Here is a 21875-nt window from a genome sequence, read left to right on the forward strand (position 1 = left end):
ACAAGACTGTTGAATAGTCGAGCGTTGCTGTCCTCCGACAACTCATGTTAAAAATGAAGACTTTATATTAGTCAAACATCGTTTTTGAGCTTGAGTGATGTTTGAAAGGCCAAAACTAATACTTCGGAAGTTTAGCTCGACTGTCAAATTATGTTGTGAAAAAAAGTTTCGTAATTTTGACCAAAAATGAATAAATATATGTAGAATCCAGAATAAGCGCTGGAATGTTTCTACATGCATGTTACAAAAGTCACAGACACGAACAGTTTTTATTTCATCATCTTGATAATCTTTTATAACTGTTTATCGATATATTTTTTCTCGTTTTCCATCCCAAAGAAATGCGTAGAATCGTTACGTTAGTTCTGTAATCTGAAAAATAATTATTTGGTTGATTTTCTAACACTATGTTTTTTAGATTTACAAGAGCGACTTGTGGAACGCTATCAGAATTATTACGTTAAAACCTCGATTTGTCCTCTGAAAAGCCAAGAGAACGATATAGATATCAATGAGGTGTACACCCGTCCAGACATGAGGTTAGAACGGAATACGACATATAGCAAAACTATTAAGAAAACGTCAAGAATGAAATGGCCAGAGACTATGTACGGGTCGCACATTGACCAATATGAAGATATATTTGAGACAGACGGTCACAAGAATAGAAGAATTTATATATTAGGCGAAGCTGGGTCAGGTAAGAGTTCCTTTTGCAAAATGATGATTCAAAACTGGTGCAAATGTTTAAATGGCGAAACAAAGAAAACTGTCACTCAGACATCCATCAGCTCTTACGACTGCAGTGCTTATGACAGGAAGTTTATTATTGATATTCCTTATGAATATTTTGGTTACTCTGATAGTTACTACGATAGTTATGATTCTGATGTCATGGATTCCGATAATTACTTAGATTTGGAGGATAAAAAACAGATGAAGAAATTTCAGTTCTTATTCTTTATACCTCTGCATTGCATGTCAGGTTTCAGTAATGATATTCTCGACATGATTGCATCTGTTTCAGAAGATATTGCTTCAAAACAACTTATTGACAAAATACTTCAAATAGAATCAGAAAAATGCCTCATCATTGCCGATGGCCTTGATGAATGGAGTCCGGCAGAATTTAATAAACCTGTGTTGCTGCATGCTACACAAGGAATCCCGAACCTAAGTAAGGTAAAAGACGCAACTGTTATTCTTCTTTCACGGCCTTCAGCCAAAGGTATCTTGAACATGAAGTCTTCAGAATCGGATCTGAAAATACATTTGTTAGGTGTACGTTTGGAGGATTTAAATATATTCGTTGAAAAATACATGGCAAAGTTAGGTAAGAAGTATTTACTCCACACTTTCCGAAATATGGTTGCTGAAACTAAATTACAGAATCTAGAGAAAACACCAATGCTTCTGCAGCAAGTTCTCTGGATGTACTGCTGTGAACAAAAAATAGGTAACTCTACCAGTGATGTCTATAGCAGAATTGTGAATACTATGCTAGCATGGAATGATGGAAAGCAGAACGAGGAGGAACCGACTATAAACATCCGAGCAAATGCTGATGATCAACATGAAAACTGGCAGTTGCCCAGGCTTTTTAATCGGTTTCCCAGATGTATATCCAGTCAGTCAATTATTTGTCCTTTGAGTGAGGTAGCATTTCAAACACTCCTTTCTTCTGCAATCTTTAGTCGATCGGACTTGAAAAAGAAAGGTCTTTCGAATGATGACATTTCTACAGTTCTCAAATTAGGACTTGTGCGTGAGGAAAATTGTTTTGACCCAAGTTATGAAAAAACACAATTGTCTTTTACGCACAAATCATTTCACGAATGTTTTGCTGCCCTTTGTATCACTAGTCATTGTCCGAAAAACCAACAATCAATTGAAAATAATCAGACGTCTAACATAGACAAGCTGTTTAAAGGCACGAGGTCAGTTGATGATATACTGCAGTTAGAAAACATGCTAATTTTAGTGTGTGGGTTTTCGCCATATATAATTACGCAGATGTCTAAGCGCATATATGAAGCTGTTTTGAATGATGAACAAATAGTTGAATATAGAAAGATGCCACCCCGTGATAGAATGGTTTTAGCACGCAAAGTATTGCAGGTTCAGCGACTAATTTCGAAGTGTGCTGCTGAGGCAGAACTGAATGGTTTGCAAGATTTAAGGACACTGATGCTGTGTGATATACAACTATGTGACTTCACTGAGACTAGCCTATTGCAAAAAATCATTACAAATAAAGTTTTATCACTGAACATGTTCGCATATGGACTGCAGAGGTGTGAAATCGAGCGTATATCTGAAATGAGACAGATTCAGTCATTATATATAAGCCAAGAAGATGACAAATGTCTGCCCCATGAATGTTGCAATATTCTAGCATCTTTTCTGTCGCATGTTGTCACTTTAAGAAGCATACATCTACTAGGCGTCACTTGCCAGATGAAGGAGTGCAATGGTCATAGTTTTGATCTATCAAAGAACCAAGAACTGGGGACTGTTTCCGTCCAGTGTTTGCATATGTGTGTCTCTGATATCAATTCTAATGCTCTCGAATCGTTCACAGTTGATTCAATCGGGTTTCATGAAGATAATTTTGCCCGTTCCTTTTCAAGTTCCTTGTCAAGTTCATTATCAGATACTAGATATCTCAGATATCTTGACATCAAAGGTATGGACGCTGGTTGCAATGAAATCGAGCATCGTAGCATAGATTTATCTGGAAATGAAGAATTACAGGCCTTAAAAATTACTGACTCTAAATATTTGAGCATTTCCAATGTGTATTCTATTACATTGCAGTCATGTGTGATTGAAAATTGTATATTGTCACACAATCAGTGTGAACTATTCTCATCAGCACTGCAGAAATCTATAGGATTAGAAAGGCTTGTTCTGAATCACATACGATGTGATAAGAAATGTTGTGAAGGTCATATTATCAGTATGGTAAATGCAAAGAAACTACAGTCACTTACAATGTGCAACTGTGAGTATCTGTGTGTTTCAAGCATCTCTCAAAGTAATCTGAAGTCATGTAAGATAATGAATTGCCTTTTCGCACACGAACAATACGCATTACTTTCAACTTTACTTTCTCAGTCATCGGTTTTGAGACAACTCGATCTGAGTGGAATTCGGTGCAAATCTCAGATATGTGAGGGTCATTCTGTTGCTTTATCCCATTGTGATCAACTGGACACACTTTTACTTGATCATGGTGAGCGTTTATTTATCACAAATGTTTGTTTTGGGAAACTTAAAAATTGTACAGTGGAAGATTTTCTGTATTTATCAAGTAGTGATAGCAAAATTGCTTTAAGTCAACTGGAGCTGAATGCTTGTAAAACTCCACAGAATTTACTTGGCACAGAAAGTGCCAGCCAAAGATCCAATTACAGAATTATCTACCTCCATGAGAACCAAGAGTTTTACAATGAATATTCGTCTAGAAAGGAAACACAAAATCTTGCCTATTTACTTTTTGACCGTGTGTGTTCCGGACTAGTAGACCACTTTTGTCTCTTGTCGTGCACAATCAAGGATTGTCATCTTTCTCATAATCTCTATGACTCCTTACTGCTGAAGCTAGAAGAAGCAGCAAGTCTGCGGCAACTAGAAATGCACAATATTAGATGCGGGCAAAATATGTGTAATGGTCATATTATCAAACTAGCGAAGTTCACAGGTCTTGAAGCATTTACTTTAACGAAATGCAAGTCTTTATCTGTTTCACACGTGTGTTCAGTGAAACTATCATCTTACGTAGTGAAAAATTGCATCTTTCCCGACAAGCCTAGGACACAGTTATTGTCGTCAAAGTCCAAAGTTATTTCTTCAAGTACACTTGAAATTGATGATGCAGCATTTGACAAAGCTAACAGTGAAGAACAACAAACAGATCCATCGAAGCAGTTGAAGCTTCGAAGGCTTGTGATGATGCGCTGTACTAATCCACGCTTGCCAAATATAAACACTTCAGTTTTAACTAAATGTTATATAAGTGGATGTACCTTTTCCCATGAGCAGTACACAGCGTTCACATCATCACTGCGATTTGCATTGCAAATAGCCAGTTTCTGTTTCAGTGATTTAAGATGTAGCTCAAATCATCAGTGCCATGGTCATTCTATCGATCTTTCAAACAAAGCCCATTTAATGACACTCAAAATTCATAATTGTGCTCATCTGCGTATCTTAAATATCTGCTCGAAGTCACTCTCATTCTGTCAGATCGACAACTATACTATGTCACATGGGGAATGTAATTCTTTATTGTCGTCTATTGAACAGGCAGTATCTTTAAGGTACCTTAAACTTTGCAATACTCGATTCGACAGATGTGAAACTAAGGTGAAAGCCCTGAACTTGTCAAAACATTTAAAGAATATCACTTTAATGGCATGCAACGATCTATTTTTTTCAAATATTCGTTTTAGAAGTGTAAGGTACTTGATGATTTGCAATCAAGCTCTCAGCCATCAGAATTGTTTAACGTTGTCATTATTATTTAAGCACGCAGTGTCAATAAAGCGATTAAAGATCAGTCATGTCCAATGTAGGGAGAATTTATGTGAAGGCCACATGATCGATACAACAGAAACCGGTCAATTGATATCTATCAAAATTATACGTTGTAGGCATCTCTATTTATCCCATTGCCCTTTACGCCTAGAAGCATTTAGACTTGACGACTGTCGACTCCCGCACGAAACATATGAATGTCTCGCAGTATCTTTGACGCAATCAAAGTCTTTAAAAAGGCTTGAGTTGAATAACATCAATTGTATGATGGCAACATGTGATGGACATATTTCAGATTTGTCAGAACTGAAAGAACTCCACATCATAGACTTATTGAATTGTAAACAGCTATCAGTCTTAAATATCTGCTCCAGTACAATACAGTCATGTCGGATCAGCAACTATTTGACTTCCCATGCGCAATTTAGAATTTTATTGTCATCTTTAGAAGAAGCAACTTTGTTAGAACAGCTAGAACTTACAAATGTCCAGTGTGACAAAAATGAATGTGACGGACATGACATTGACCTCTCCAAGCACGCCAAACTTCAAAGTATTTCGTTTGTTCGGTGTAAGCATATGTGTGCGTCCAGCATCGATGGCAGTATGTTAGGATCTGTTACGGTTCGTGGATGCGCACTTTCTCATGAAGAATGTACCCTTTTAACAACAACTGTAACACAAACGAAAGGTTTGAAACAGCTAGAATTGGAGAATATCAGTTGTAGCCAAGATAGGTGCGAAGGTCACACAGTCAATTTAACTGAACATACAAAACTCCAGACCTTATCATTTCAAAGCTGTGGTCAGTTGTTTCTCTTGGGCATAAACTGCTCTGGACTTATAAGCGTTTCAGCCGATATATGCTTCTGTGAGCAAAACCATTTTCTGAAGGATCTATCGTCACTTTCTGAAGCAATACATTTAAGACAGCTTCGGCTAAACGGTGCACGATGTAGTAGTCAGACGAAAATAGATCAAGCGCCTTTGGATTTAGCACATTGCAGGTCTCTTCAGAGCGTGGATATGGTAGCTTGTGAATGCATACCGATATTAAATGTGGCAAAACTCGAGATGTGCTCGTTCACAAACTGTGTCTTGCAACACGACCAATATTCATTGTTATGTTCATCATTACGACAAGCAAAACACTTAAGACAAATAAAATTTCGCAATATAAAATGTATCCAGTCTGACTGTAGTGGTCATAGTATTGACCTTACCAGTCTTCCCCAACTTCTCAGTCTAACTTTGGTTGGTTGTTGGGATCTTCATGCTCCTGGTTTTGATTTTAGCGTGTTAGAATCGTGTGTAGTCCGTGACTGCGAATTAACGCACAAACAGTTTCAGTTACTGGTATCGTTCCTCACAGGAGCTGTGTCTTTACAGCGGCTTACTTTGAGCAATGTCAGATGTACAGAAGATATGTGTGGAGGTCATACATTAGACCTGTCGAAACACACAAATTTAAAGAATCTTGCACTGGTGGCTTGTAAGCATTTTTCTGTGTCAGGGGTAAATTCAACAGTCCTAGAATCGTGTACTATTCAAGACTTGGATATTTTGCACCAAACGTTTTCAAAACTGTTAGCAAATCTGACAGACTCAGCTTTCTTAAAGCATCTCAAACTATGCAGCGTTAAATGTTTGTCTGATAATGAGTGCACGGGTCACACAGTAAGCTTTTCTAAACTTGTAGTAATGCAGAGCCTTGTCGTAATGTCTTGCAAACACTTATGTGTTACAAATATCACTTCAAAAGTATTGGAAGTGTTTACGCTCAGTGACAGTGTAATTTTACATGAGCTAGGATGTCAACTTAATGCATTTTTGGCAACAGCCTTTTCTCTAAAACGCCTTAAATTATGCAATATTAAATGCAATCTGGAAGGATGTGATGGTCACGCCGTCGATTTGTCTCGGCTCAGACTACTCGAGTATTCGGTGCTTGAAAATTGCGAACAGGTGTATAAAGCAAGCACAGGTTAATTCAAGCGGAATATGTCCTTTTTATTGAAATTGGTTCAAACATGCAACTAAAGATATGTTAAATTTTCTCCTAAAGGCAGAAACTAATTGAAAAGAATGAACAACTAAAACCAGTATCTTTTACTGAAAAACTTGACATGCAATGTATAAAATGCAGACACATTTTGTTCACATATATCTTGTATTCATTACTATTTTGTTTTAATGTGACGTTTGAAATGTTGAGTAAATCTACATTTTACTTTTATCGGCCTACTTGTTTCCAACTGTGCCAGCATTGAAAATTTGACATACACATATTTATGTAAAGAAATCATTTCGTCCATTAGTACGTTAAAGCTGTGTGTTTGTAAAAGTTCTAACATAAACATTCCGTGATAACCAAATGCCATGTCTTTCCATATGATTGTATGTTTGGGGATATCAGTGCATACAACTGACTGTTTATATGGATAGTTTATATATTAAATGTCATAGCAATATTCAAATGTAAACGTAAATATATAGTACAAATATCTATACTTAGATGTTAGGCTTGAAACCTTTCAAATCTTTGCCACCAACGTACTGCCTACTTTTTGCTTTTATTCAGGAATGTATAGACATATTAAAACATAAATGAAAGGAAATTTATATAACCTGAATGAGTGTAAGATATCCTGATAAGCTTTTATACATTTTACTAGAATAAATAACTGTACAATTTCAAGAGGACAACAGATCTCTTTATACATACATTCCGAGTACAAAAAATTGTTAAAATACAAATACCAGTTTATAATTATCAGCTTAAGAAATAGTATTATTTTCCAGATCTGAATTACTCGAAATGTAAAGGGTGTAAAGAAAGTCCGTTCCGTTTACGCAAATGACCATCATATTATTTTACTGAGATGTTATAGAAAACAGGAAATGTTCATTTCATTCACTGAAAGACTGCCAATGACAATTATTGGATAGATTGAAGTGAATGTATGACATTCGGTGAAAATATTCATTTACTTACATCTATTGTTGAAAATGGCATTTTCACTATTATTTGAGGGAGTAGGCTACTTCCATAATTAGCAGTATATAGATGTTGCAGTATATTTGTTTTGTTTTAGATTACAGTAGTTGATTTTGTATTGTAAAAATAATAATGCAGATATGACATAAAATTATAATTCGCGCATATAAACTGGTACTAGTAACTGATTGAACATTTGAGATGATCGATCATTGTATACATATTTAGAATTAAATGAAAACAAATCTGTAATTGTTAATCCTAGATTGTGAACAAGTACATAGTATTCACACTATATATTGATAGTTAAAAAGACTTAATTGTTTTTATTAGCATTAGACCACATTGTAAGATAAGATAAGATAATTTTTTATTATAGTGACATGTGTATAGTATTGATATATACATATAAAACAATATAAATTGTAAACACCCGGCCCAACGGGCCTATATGTCACCTATAAGAACTATTTAACAATATTTCACGGATACACACACTAAAAGAACAAATAATGAACATGGACATTTCAAATTTAAAGTGATCAAATAATTGTTAGTGACCTATTGTACGTCATTTATATATATATTTGATATAATAATGTAGAGATGTCAGTCAAAGAAAGCATAGTATAAATGTTGTTGTCTGTATGTCTTTACAAAGTCATATGATTTACACAAAAATGTATAAGTATTTAGATCTAGTAACATGATTTCATGCTATATCATCTTCTTAATATATAAGAAGTAATAAACATGGGAACATAACAATAATATGTAAATGCATTTCATAATTTTGTTATCTGAAGTGTTTCAAAACAAGTGCGTTCTACTAATATTACAGAATAAGCCTTTTGTATAAATCATGCTACTTATATAGCACGCTTTTTCTTATCATGAAAGCTCTAACAACAAGCTTAGCGCTTTTCTTTGGGTAGTTGTTTATCAAATATTTGAACTTATCATCATGGTTAATATATTCTACACTGGTTATAATGTCTCTAAACAAAACGCTCCTGGTAGCATCATATAACGGACATACTAAAAAGAAGTGTCTCTCATCTTCGACTTCACCACTATTACATATAACACATAGTCTTTCATTTGCGGGTTCTCCGACATATCGGCCAGTCTCTACTCTTAGTGGAAGAATTCCTTAGTGGAAGAATTCCACACCTGAATTGAGCACACATGGATCTCTCGTGTCTTTTTAAGTCTAATGACAGATAATTTTCACATCTAAATTCAGTTTTAAAAGTTATATATGTTCTTAATTTCGACACGTTTTCGCAATCTTGTGCCCAAATGGAGGAAAAGTACTCGTTCATTTTATCACGTGCTATATTTATATTTACCGCTGTCTGATTATTATAATGAGACATTAAATTGACATTGGATAATATCGTTTTTATTTCAGAACACCAAGTATTTGTATTGAATGATCTATAATCCGCCATGAATACACGCTTGAATTGTCAAGTTTAACTAAACGATTCCAGTACTGTATCATTATTAGCCACTGTCTGTACCTGCTTGGTAGCCACCCAGTCTCACCAATAAGTGCTAAAGTTGGTGTAAAACTGTGAACACCCAGAAAGTAACGCATTGCACGATAATGAATAGTGTCGGCTGATTGGTATTGTTTAAATCTCGAAACTGAGGAACAGTAGTCTGAAACTGATGTTACACATGAGAAGTAGAGTTTCTGATAAGTATTAAAACCACACTGTTTCAGATTATGGATTTTTGATATCATGCCCCCAAGAGCTCGACCAGCACTTTTTGACAGCAGCTCACAGTTATATCTAAAATCTTGCTTTTCGTGCATCAATACACCTAAGTATTTATACCTGTCGACTATTTCTAAGGTGTAAATCCCTAAAGTAAATTCGAAATCACATCTAGCGGAGCGGCCTTTTCTGAAATGTACAACTTTTGATTTATCAGTGTTCACAAGGACACGCCATCTTTTGCACCAAGAATGCATTTTAGTTAACATCCGTTGTAGATCTTGTTCTGATTTTGCAATAAGAACGATATCGTCTGCATATAGAAGCATGGATACCGATGTATTACCAACATTTTTTCTTTCACAAGGTCATTCACGAAAATTGAGAATATTGTCGGGGACAAGTTATCTCCCTGTTTTACGCCCGTTTTACACTGGAACCACTCAGTAAGCCCGCCCGCTTTGCTCAGTAGGTACAGCGTCGGTCTACAGATCGCGGGGTCGTGAGTTCGATCCTCGGGCGGGGATTATCATTAGTCCTCCACCTCTGATTCATGTGGGGAAGTTGGCAGTTACTTGCGGAGAACAGGTTTGTACTGGTACAGAATCCAGGAACACTGGTTAGGCTAACTGCCCGTCGTTAGAGGACTGAAATACTGTTGAAAAACGGCGTTAAACCCAAAACAAACAAACAAAAACCACTCAGTAAGTTTTCAATTTATCCTTATACAAGATATAGATTTGCTGTAGCTGGTTTTAATAGACTGGTATACTTTTCCATCAATTTCATTTAGGAGATGTTTGTAGAGCATCATATCTCTGTCGATGAAATCGAAACATTTACGTAGATCAATAAGGCTGTAAATACAGAGTTATTGTTCCTGATTATACTGTCAAGCGTGAAAACATGGTCCTCACAGGATCTGTCTGACCGGAAGCCATTATGTTCATCGGCTAAAAGCTCATTGTCGTTCAAATACTTTGTAATTCTTTTATTAAGAAATGAACTATACAGTTTGCTTCAGCACGATAATGAAGGGATAATTCCAGTATCGAAGACCAACTGAAATAACTGTTAAAGGGCACTTATAACTATTGGGAATTTCAGAACAGCACAAGGTATCGCGTCTATTCCTCAGGCAGATTTTGATTTTGCACTCATAACAATAGTTGATATCTCACTGAGCGTAATATTTTAGTTTAACTGAACATTCGCTGTATACAAAGGGTCTAACAAGTTTAATTCCAGTAACTGTTTATGTGTTTTGCTTCGATCGAAAAATTCCTCATCGAAGTTACTGTTTTCCTCGTGATTATACAACTTTTCAAAGTCATTTTTCCACCGCTAAAAAACCAATGTTTCGTCTGATACAGTATGTCCGTGTTCATTTACGATCTGTATAGGTATTGATTTATTTTGCCGTTGGCCCAGCCGTCGTATCTTGTCCCAGAAGTCTCGCGGATTAGTAGAAGACATATCCTCAATCTCCATTTCCACTCCTGTTCTGTACTGACGTTCCGTCGTGTGTAATGTTTTATCAAACAAGTTTCTAGTGGTAATGTATTGCTCACGCAATGTAGTTTTTATGTGTCTATTGCCTTTGCACCGTAAAAATGAATTCTCTTTTGCTCTCATATCATTCCACAGGTTAGCCAGGTTTTCCTCCCAGTAGGGTTTCCTGTGTTTGTATTTCTTTCTTGTTCTCGTCGAAGAATTATATTTTGGTATATAATTATTCATTTCTGTGATAATACAATCGCACAGCTTTTCATTAATAGTATCGATGTCTAACTGTGTTTCCCTATTTATTTCTATACTTGAGATATTTGTAAGAGCTATTCTCTTTAATTCACTGCTCATGAAGTCTTGCGGTATTCTATTCAAATTGTATCTAGGTGATTTAATCTCTTGATCGCTGTTGCCGCTACAATGGTTTTCTTGGGCGTACCTTGTCAATTTAAGATCTAATCAGGCCTTGATCTTATCCCTAGTAATCCGTCTAGGTCATTATCAGATATTATAATAGACTGTATAGTCTGTACCTTGAAAGTAGTACAACGCTGAAATATATCGTGGGGGACGCATATGTAACCGACTACGGAAGTACCTTTACGTGAAACGGAAGTAAAATTGTCGTCTGTAGCGTTAAATCTTCCATTAAGCACACAGAACTTTGCATCACTAAAATATTCTACAAATGTGTGGCCATGTTGGTTTACAGATTTGTCCAATACTTGTCTTTCTGGTATAGAATCAATTTCACTGACAAAATCCGACAAAGAATCAATTCCTGAATTAAAATCACCAGTCACGAATATTGCGTCACTATCGCTGTTTAAGTAAATTTGGGATAACAAATGCGCAAAGAATCCTTGTGCGTCGAGTAGAATTTTCTGGTGGTAAATAACATGACGCGACTACAATGTTATATTCACTCGACTTATCGACAAAGTTTAATATTAATATTCCATCGTATGATTTGTCTGATATGCTTATTTCATACTCTGATGAAAGCCACTTTTTAACTAGTAATCCGACACCGCCAGCTCCGTTTGGTGCATTTCTATGAATGTCTACTCGATTAAATCCAAACCAAGTGTAACCTTCAACACCCAAGTTTTGCTGATCTCTTAAATGTGTTTCACTAAGAGAAAGAATATCCGAATCAATGCATTGAATAATTTTCGACCTAAGTTCACTGTTGTCCCTAGTCCATCCACAGACGTTCAAATGGGCTATTCTTAGATACCCATTTGGACCGGATGTTTCCTATTCCATGTTGTTGTGCTGGTTCCCAGCAGTGTGTTCTTGTTGCCTCTCACGCTGAATTATACGTCCATTTGCATTTACTCTGTATGAGCATCTTTGTGGCAATTCTCTCAGTACTGCACGTGCATTTAGTTCTATTAGCCTTTCAGTATGTGACTTACAACTTTTAAGTTACACATTTTTATAGTCGACAGTATTTTTCAAATTCAGTGCATTCCTGAGCACTAGAATCTTTTCTTCAACATTTTGGAAGCTGATTTTTACCAATGGTGGTCTATTCTCAAATCTTGTAGGTAGTCTACAGGCCCCTGTGACCAGTACATTGTGCGATACGTCTTCTCCAAATGCAGCAATTAAATTATTGGCAATGGTAATAAGGTCCTCTCCATCATTGGCTGGTATCCCGCTTGCGGTTATCGTTAAGTCTGTATCGTTTAAGGGATTACTATGACGCCTACCATGTATAGGACCACGTGAATGACCGACATCATGCCCTTGATTACCGTTATGATTATCGCCCGGAGCATTCGAGCTTGCCTGCTCTAAACTGCATTGACTGAATTGTTGTCACTACGTTGTCTAAGCGATTGCTCTGTTGGTTAATATCCATTGACAACCCGTCACGTAAGGCCCTGACTTTCACATCAATCGTTTCTTTCATTTCGAGTCGAAGTCTGTCCAATTTTGAATCTATCATTCGCCCGAGACCTTCGCGATCTTTCTGTATTTGCATTACTGTTCCAAGAATAAAATCTAACTTTTGGCTATTTGTCGATATTGCGGGTCGATGTGCATACGTTTGTAGAATATCGTGTAGGCTAAAAATGTATGTATTTTATGTGAATCAATTTATTTATAACAAGATGTATACATAATGTGTTTAAAGTACATAAATGTTGCTTGTAAAGCAGTACTAATTCTAGTGTGAAAATTAGTTTGGCTTAAATTAAGGGGATGGTAGTATTTAGTGTAGTTAATTAAGATATACTATTTAAATACTTTTCAATAATCAAATAAGTGACTCAACTCTTTGCTTTGGATTGCTTAAATTTCTGTCACGTGACGATACAATAGAAATTAGTACATATTGTACTGTGTAATTTAAATGTATTCGCGGTATTTTAAGCATGCATAACTATGTCCGAAACCTACAGTCTAGAAAGGTCATAATATTCCCGTATTGGACTAGAGTATAAATTATCCATATTTTTTCATATTGGACAGGACAAATCTTCTTTAATGCAAGGAGTTGATAGGGAATACTTCCCTTGTATAATGCATTTCATCTGTAGATACCAGTAAAATTAAAAATAAACACTGGGATAACTTTCTTATTTCTGACCGAAACATATAAGTGTGACGAGTCAGTTCCTAAGTTAGAACATTTCTTTTCCGATGATTATGGTTTCGGTTAAATCATTGATGAAGAATTGTTTTTATGTTTGGCGCTGCAGTAAAGGCATGATATTAAAACTTACATATTATGAGAGAAGAATATCAATTTCTAATGTGTGTTGTATTTGGAAATGATTCCAGTCATTATCTAGAAATGTGTGAATATTTGTCATTGTTTATTATTATTATGGTATGAAATAAAGAGGTTATTTAACAGTGTTGAGTACAATACTGGATTCAGTTGGACTCGTACACAGTAGTAATAACCCATATTTGGACTCTGCATTCGCCTCGTCCAAATATTAGTTGTTACTGCTTTGTACACGTCCAGTAATAGTCAGTTTTGTACTTAACACTGTTAAATAACCCCATAATATTTAATAATTTTAAACAATATAGATTTGGACTCACTATGTTGTGTAATATCTATGACATGCTAAATATTCAGATTATAGGTTACAAAAAAGGAAAAAAACAAATAAGAAAGAAAAAAGTACTTTCAAACTCTATAAGAAGTTTTTGGTAATTAATTCTGCTTATTAGCTGTTTTTCCTCTTTCTTTAAAGTAGCTTTTAATACTTTTTAACAAAAGTTAATTAGGTTTTAAATGTGTTGTAATTATTGAAAACTGTGATAATATTACATTGTGTCTTTAATCATCTCTTATAACTCTACCAAAGAGTGACAAGGTACATGTATATAGAAATTTATGATGTTTTAATATTGATTTGTATACTTTGATTAGACTTTAATATACAATAAAATCGTTTGTAACAGTTTATTTGTTAACATCGACTGTATTTTTTGTTGTGTTTATCTGCGTGTGTATCAGTATTGTTTATCTTTCGCAAATATTTAGGTACTCATTAATCTCCGCCAATTTATTCGGGAGTTATCGTAACGTTATGCAATAATTTTTTCGGAGAAAAAAAAATGATTTACTAATTAAAAAGATCAGTAAAGACTGTCTATGGCACGGTAGCATTGTAGTTACATCTGCTGAATAGTAACGCCCGTCAAAATTCGTGCTGAACGTTGCAATGTTCCAAGTAAATTGCTATGAATATGGCTATGACTGCGATATTGTAAGACTTGAGACTCAAACTCCCGACCTCAAGATTGAAAGCTACATGCCTGATCCACAAAGCTATTTGTTGTCCAGCTGGGAACTGATTTCAGGAACGTGTCGTATTGTTTTGTCAATTTAAAAGCGTTATCATTACATTATCAATTTTGGGTATTTTTTAACGAATTGCAATACAGAGTGGAAACATTTTTGACAGTTACATGTACAAAACTTTGACTTTTAAAAGCAGCTATTATGTATCAGGCAGATAATTTTAATTGTTTTTATTACCCCATCTCCAACATACTTACCCTATGTCCTTGAAAAGTTAGTTAACCCAGTAAAGTATGTATACATATATCGTTTCACATGTATGGCATTTGTCTGAGAAAAAAGCGTGTCCTACTAGAGATTTTCAACTTACTTCGACGCGGACTGCGTACTTACAGTAGGGGTTTTCTCAAAATATTTAAAGGTTCGCAAAAAAGAAAACATACTTAGGGTATATATGTTTCTTTTACCTATACGTGTAGTAACTTTTGCCTTCATTGTACAAAGTTGTGTATTGTGATATAATTATCTGTTATAATACAATACATACGTTTGAAAATATATGGATAGTGAACAGGCTACATTTAAAACACGTAGTCGCAATTTTCAGATGTCATCTAAATACTCTGTCGCACTTTACTTGCGTTAAGCAGGTTCTTCAATTATCCGTATGCTTTAACATTTTGTTTTTATATTTAGAGACATTTCTGGCGTTACTTAACCTCCCCGCGAATCGAACGACATGACATGTGAAGTTTCGAACCCACTGTTCTACGATAATACTTTACCTTAATATGTTCATGCATTAAAAATACAACTTGAAACATGGATTTGAAGATAACGGCGATTCCTGGTTTTAATATGTGTCCGTCAATACAATTCCTAGACTAGCTTTTCCTAGCAAAAAATAAGAAAAAAAAAAACGCAGTACAAAATATTATTGTGAAAAAAATAATAAAACATTCTGACTGAAAAGAAAGTCCGTTTAATTTTTGTTGCATAGTATAAATACCGTGTTCTCGTAGACTTCTGTACGAAAAAGGTCATTGTTTTTCATTAATTTTGATAACTGTATTTAATGTTCGATAAAATAGAAGTTTTACTGAAATATCTTGAATGATTTAGTTCAACACTTTGTATAAACATACAGGAAGTTCTCATACATGTATCTTTCAACCCGTCGAAACGAGATCCGATACATTACGGTTACCACATTTTAACTAAATCATCCTGAATTAGTTATATATCAGCATGTCTGGAAATAAAAAAAAAGGAAATAGCCACTTCGAATTTTCATAATGATTAAATCTGATATCAGAATTGCATGTTAAAGGGTAAGTTTTAAATTTACTGTCTTAAAGTGACTAATCAGTATGGATTATCAGTCTCAACCGGAATTATGTCTCCCCCAGGAGACATATTGTTTTTGCCCTGTCCGTCCGTCCGTCCTTCCGTCCGTCCGTCCGTCCGTACGTCACACTTCATTTCCGAGCAATAACTGGAGAACCATTTGACCTAGAACCTTCAAACTTCATAGAGTTGTAGGGCTGCTGGAGTAGACGACCCCTATTGTTTTTGGGGTCACTCCATCAAAGGTCAAGGTCACAGGGGCCTGAACATTGAAAACCATTTCCGATCAATAACTAGAGAACCACTTGACCCAGAATGTTGAAACTTCATAGGATGATTGGTCATGAAGAGTAAATGACCCCTATTGATTTTGGGGTCACTCCGTCAAAGGTCAAGGTCACAGGGGCCTGAACATTGAAAACCATTTCCGATCAATAACTAAAGAACCACTTGACCCAGAATGTTGAAACTTCATAGGATGATTGGACATGAAGAGTAGATGACCCCTATTGATTTTGGGGTCACTCCGTCAAAGGTCAAGGTCACAGGGGCCCGAACATTGAAAACCATTTCCAATCAATAACTAGAGAACCACCTGACCCAGAATGTTGAAACTTCATAGGATGATTGGTCATAAAGAGTAGACGACCCCTATTGTTTTTGGGGTCACTCCGTCAAAGGTCAAGGTCACAGGGGCCTGAACATTGAAAACCATTTCTGATCAATAACTAGAGAACCACTTGACCCAGAATGTTGAAACTTCATAGGATGATTGTACATGCAAAGTAGATGACCCCTATCGATTTTGAAGTCACTCCATTAAAGGTCAAGGTCACAGGGGCCTGAACATTGAAAACCATTTCCGGTCAGTAACTTGAGAACCACTTGACCCAGAATGTTGAAACTTAATAGGATGATTGATCATAAAGAGTAGATGACCCCTAACGATTTTGGGGTCACTCTGTGAAAGGTCAAGGTCACAGGGGCCCGAACATTGAAAACCATTTCCGGTCAGTAACTTGAGAACCACTTGACCCAGAATGATGAAACTTCGTAGGATTATTGGTCATGCAGAGTAGATGAACCCTAACGATTTTAGGGTCACTCTGTTAAAGGTCAAGGCCACAGGGGCCTGAACATGGAAAACCATTTCCAATCAATAACTTGAGAACCTCTCGACCCAAAATGTTGAAACTTCATAGGATGATTGTTCATGCAGAGTAAATGACCCTTATTGTTTTTGGGGTCACTCCGTTAAAGGTCAAGGTCACAGGGGCCTGAACATTGATAACCAGTTCCGATCAATAACTTGAGAACCACTTGACCCAGAATGTTGAAACTTCATAGGATGATTGAACATGCAGAGTAGATGACCCCTATTGATTTTGGAGTCAGTCTAATAAAGGTCTGGACAGTGGCCTGTTCATGTAAAATCATTTTTTGGAAATAACTTGAGAACCACTTGACCTACAATGTTGAAACTTAATAGGATGATTGGACATGCAGAGTAGATGACCCCTATTTATTTTGAGGTCACAGGTCAAGGTCACAGGAGCCTGAACAGTGACTTGAGAACCACTAGGCCACTAGCGTTGAAATTTAGCGGGATGACTGGACATGCCAAGTAGATGATCCCTATTGCAGCCAACCATCAGTGTCTCTTTGACTTTCGCTCCTGACCCCTGTTGACTTCGTGCCTACAGGACTTTGCATTGGGGGAGACATGAGTTTTTTTACAAAAGCATTTTCTAGTTTAATCTTTAAGTACATTAAAACGCCTGTCAAAATGTCAGTCTAAAACCCAGCGGAGACCAAAAATTGTTTTGTGAACAGTAGGCATGGGACGCGTCCAAGGTCAAATTCCGATCATCATGCATACATATGGTATGTGTAGATATTCGGCTTTGGAGAACTTGGACAAAGATTTAATCTCAGGAAACTCGCGGTATATATTGGTTTAAAAATTTATAATGTAGCCATCTTTTATATCCTGATAACGTGACCGGGAAAACTGAATGAATTCAGTACCGTATAAAAATTAATTTGTAGGGTTTGAAATAGTTCAGAATATACATGTATAATACCAAGTAAGACATTTTTTACCGCGGTGCATTAAATTGTCACACATCGTATCGTGCATATTCAAAATTGTGCGTCGTACAGTAGCATTTCAGCGACCCGGGTGCAATAGTACGAAACTATGTTTCCAAAATCACTATATACATTCTTTGATACCAACTATCTGGGAAGAAAATAGTAATATCATTGCTTCAGCAAATATTCAACTAACTTGTAACATATGTTGTTTTGATTACCTGATTAAAAATAGGCGAACCTCTTGCGGCACAGGGGAAGAGTGTCTGTCTCCTTACCAGGTGGTCATTGTTTCAAATCTTTGATCATTGAATTAAAAGCCGTTTTCACTGCTAGCGATTACTGGCTAGAACCTCGCGAAATTGGTTTAAACATATTTTATTTATAAGTCATTACATGAATAATATACAACAAAGGAAATAAGGGAATTAGACCTCGCGAAATTGACTACAAGCGTATAAATAAGTTGGTACACTTCAGATAAAAAAGAATAAGTTTGCGGATGTCTTGTTTATAAATATGGTAGTCGAAAGTTTTGTATAGATACATTAATAAAAAAGGGTATAAAAGGTAAAAGGATATTTTTTTAAAAATGCGCCCACGCTGTTAAGAATGCTTGTAAGACAAAATGTATGTATAGCGGTAATTCATATATACAATACAACGGATATTAATAAATCTTATAACTGTCTTTTATCGGATACGTTAAATGGAAACAGTATTACGGCATTAGAACCGGATGCTAAATATGCCAATGTTCCGTTATGCATAAAAAGCTTATATACAGTTTGAGAAAACCCCTATAGTAAGTTCGCAGTCCGTGGTCCGCAGTACGCGTCGAAGTAAGCTGAAAATCTCTACTAGAAGAGACTCTATATGAACTATTTACTGATCTAATGAATTAAGTTATTGCTGCGTTCCATTACTTCGAAACTCAATTTCATTAGATTGTCAATAAATGATCTATAACTTTGAGGTAATATCCAATGCGCAATAATCAACCTTAAGATAATTTCACGATCATAGACCTTTCTTAACCGGATCTTTTGTTTTGTTTAGTTGTTGTTTTTTGCCATTTTTATAAACGGAATACTAGTAACTTCGGCTTTTCCGAGAAAACAGCAGAGTAAATCAGAGGAAACTATTTTCTTAAGAACTAATTAACTCAAACATTTTTGTCGTATTTCTTTATGTTTTATTTTATCGAAATGTAAACATTTGTATTTTTTGTTATAAAAGCTTAAAAAAATGAACGTGAGCGCTAATGATGAAAAGTTTTCATATCACAAGTCTTAGACCTATTCTCTTCAGAGGAGGAGCAAATTGAATAGACCAGTATAGACTGGCTACCAAAATGCGGTTTGTTTGTTTTGAACAGAATTCTTCTGACAAAATTTACATTGTAATTAAGTATATTTGCTACACGTACTTTTTGACAGCCAAATTATTCTTTAGGTTTTGTAGTTATACTATATAGACGTTTTGTTCATGTAACATTTTAATCTGTAAAATCTGTTGTTATTTTATATATTTTTTGTTCTTAAAACTATTTTTATACTGTATTAATTGACTGAAATAATTATATGTCATTCATTTAATATATTATTTTTACTCAGGGCGGTGAACTATATAAGTTCTCGTTTGTTCTACTGCCTTCCTTACTTGTGTAATATGCTGATGTGCTGTAGTTCTATGTATACATATGTTTAATTCTATCTGTGAAGTATCATTGGTATTATAAAAATGCATGCCAACATGGTGATGAATGTACATTATATTAATGAGAAACAGTCAGTTCTATTGCATTATCATCGCTACTATCATGTCTAATAGATGGTTTTTACATATAAAACTACTGTTACAGTATTATTTGCATATAATTTGAATACGTTTCAAAATTGTGTGAAAGGTATAGTAGTAATATCATATACTCTATATGTTCTTTCAATTCAGAAATTGAAAGTTCTTTTATATCGAAAAATGTTTGTGATTAAAATCTGTTAATGTGTTATGGTTTGTTTTTATATGTAGTTAAATAAATAAATCCTTTGGGAACATATAACAAACATCTAAACACAACTACGTCAGTCTCGATTTTACTGTGTCTATGACAATCAATGAACCGGAGCATGGAACTAATATGCAAAGTTAGGCTTTGCACTGATCACTCCTGTACGGTTAGCTGGAAATCAGCCCAACATGATAAGAGAAAAAACTAAAATTTCATAACATTTGACGAATCAAGGACAATAACCCCACTGAATCATGCCGACGATTTGCACAACTAAGATTATCAATATTCACTTTTCTTCGAAATCTGGTGTTAATCCGGCTTGTGGCGTTAGAGGAGTTGAGCAGACAAACTGTGACAGACAGACAGACGGACAAACGGACAGCAGTGAGAGACATAATAATACAGGCCGAAGATGCAAATGGAAATATTCGGTTCGTGTGATACTGTTTTGGTGTTAACTGGGTTTGTATCTAAATCGATGGAATAGTGCTAAATGACTTGTAGAAGTACATGAATGAACTATCTAAAGATCCTAGGCCGTCATGTGAATAATTTTATTATATTTTTTATATCGCAGATCCATTAAATTTTAGCATCCTGAGCAGAGGCCAGTCCTGAACTTCCATACTGAGTCCAACATTGATAGGTTTTGAATAGTTTTACAAGTTCCAGTAGTCGGTAACTACAGATTGTCTCAGAGAGAGAGGGAGGGAGGGAGGGAGAGAGAGAGAGCTTTAACAAGAACGGCACCATACTTGAACGTGAAAGTTTATGAATAAGACAAACATGTAGATTATACCATATTTGAGCATTTTCACGCATTAATCACTATGTATTAGCAAGAAATAGTTAATACATTTTTATAGCTATTTTCTGACTCTCATCAAGATTAGAAACAAATTTATTTCTTTAAAAGTAGGGAATAGAAAGTTAAAGAGGTTTATCATGCGAACAATGGCCACTATGTGTTACTTTTTGGGACCCCAAGCCACCACCATGTAATAATTCAACCCGTATGATCTTTAATTATATTTTCTTTCATTTCATTCAGCCAAATATAATTTATTTAATTTACTATTTTTTTTTTAACATTTATAGTAAACGGGAAAAATACATAAAACAAACGACTGAATAGGAATGGTGAAACGGGCAATAGTTTTATTTCATTTCTCATTCATACTCAAACACACCGTGGTTCCAAACAAAAAGAAAAAATGATTGCCATTTTATAACATGGCTTATTAGAGTGTCTAAGCACTTATAACATCGATAAATTGAAAACACTGATTGCAACTGAAGAAACTAGTGTTGCAATATTAACTGTCTTTGGAACCAACATTTCACATCCATGAATACAGAACAATTTCTGAATTTTTACATTGTCAATCGGCGGATAACGACAGAAAATCGTTACTATCTGAAATATATAACAAAGTCAGACACTGGAAAACTAACACAGAGTGAAAACTGTTTTGTTATAGCATACGTTAGAAAACTGGGTGGGAGGGAGGGTAATCTTGTTGTCACTATACCCGTTAGACCTCGAATAACGTAATTCCCGTGCGGAACGGCTTTTATATAAAAAACAAAGACAAATATCAAACAGGGAATGCCACGTACCAAAATCGCAGCCTCCCCAAAACGAAACCTACAGCACGCAGACGTGCACACCACAAACACACACACATATACACATACACGTGCACACACACAAAGCCAACACAGGAGGACAAAACGAACAAACAAAAGAACACACACACATAAACAAAGCCTACACAAGAGGACAAAACGAACAAACAAAGGAACACAGTGGGGCACTGCCTTGGAACGGTCAGTGGCAAAAACACCATTGGGGAGCTTAAACCGGTTTAT

General features: G+C 35.6%; 1 protein-coding gene across 2 annotated transcripts in view; it reads left to right on the top strand.

Moving 5' to 3' along the window:
* The window catches only part of LOC128554179 (uncharacterized), a 38055-nt gene extending 18058 nt beyond the window's left edge, over positions 1-19997 (top strand). For both annotated transcript variants that reach the window (XM_053535427.1, XM_053535428.1), the window contains exon 6: positions 419-19997. In XM_053535427.1, coding sequence (XP_053391402.1) covers positions 419-6528 — 6110 coding nt within the window. In that variant the 3' untranslated portion in view covers positions 6529-19997. The remainder of the gene's footprint in view (positions 1-418) is intronic.
* The last annotated feature ends 1878 nt before the right edge of the window (positions 19998-21875 follow it).

The sequence above is a fragment of the Mercenaria mercenaria genome, unplaced genomic scaffold (genome assembly GCF_021730395.1).
Source record: "Mercenaria mercenaria strain notata unplaced genomic scaffold, MADL_Memer_1 contig_4800, whole genome shotgun sequence".
Lineage (NCBI taxonomy): Eukaryota > Metazoa > Mollusca > Bivalvia > Venerida > Veneridae > Mercenaria > Mercenaria mercenaria.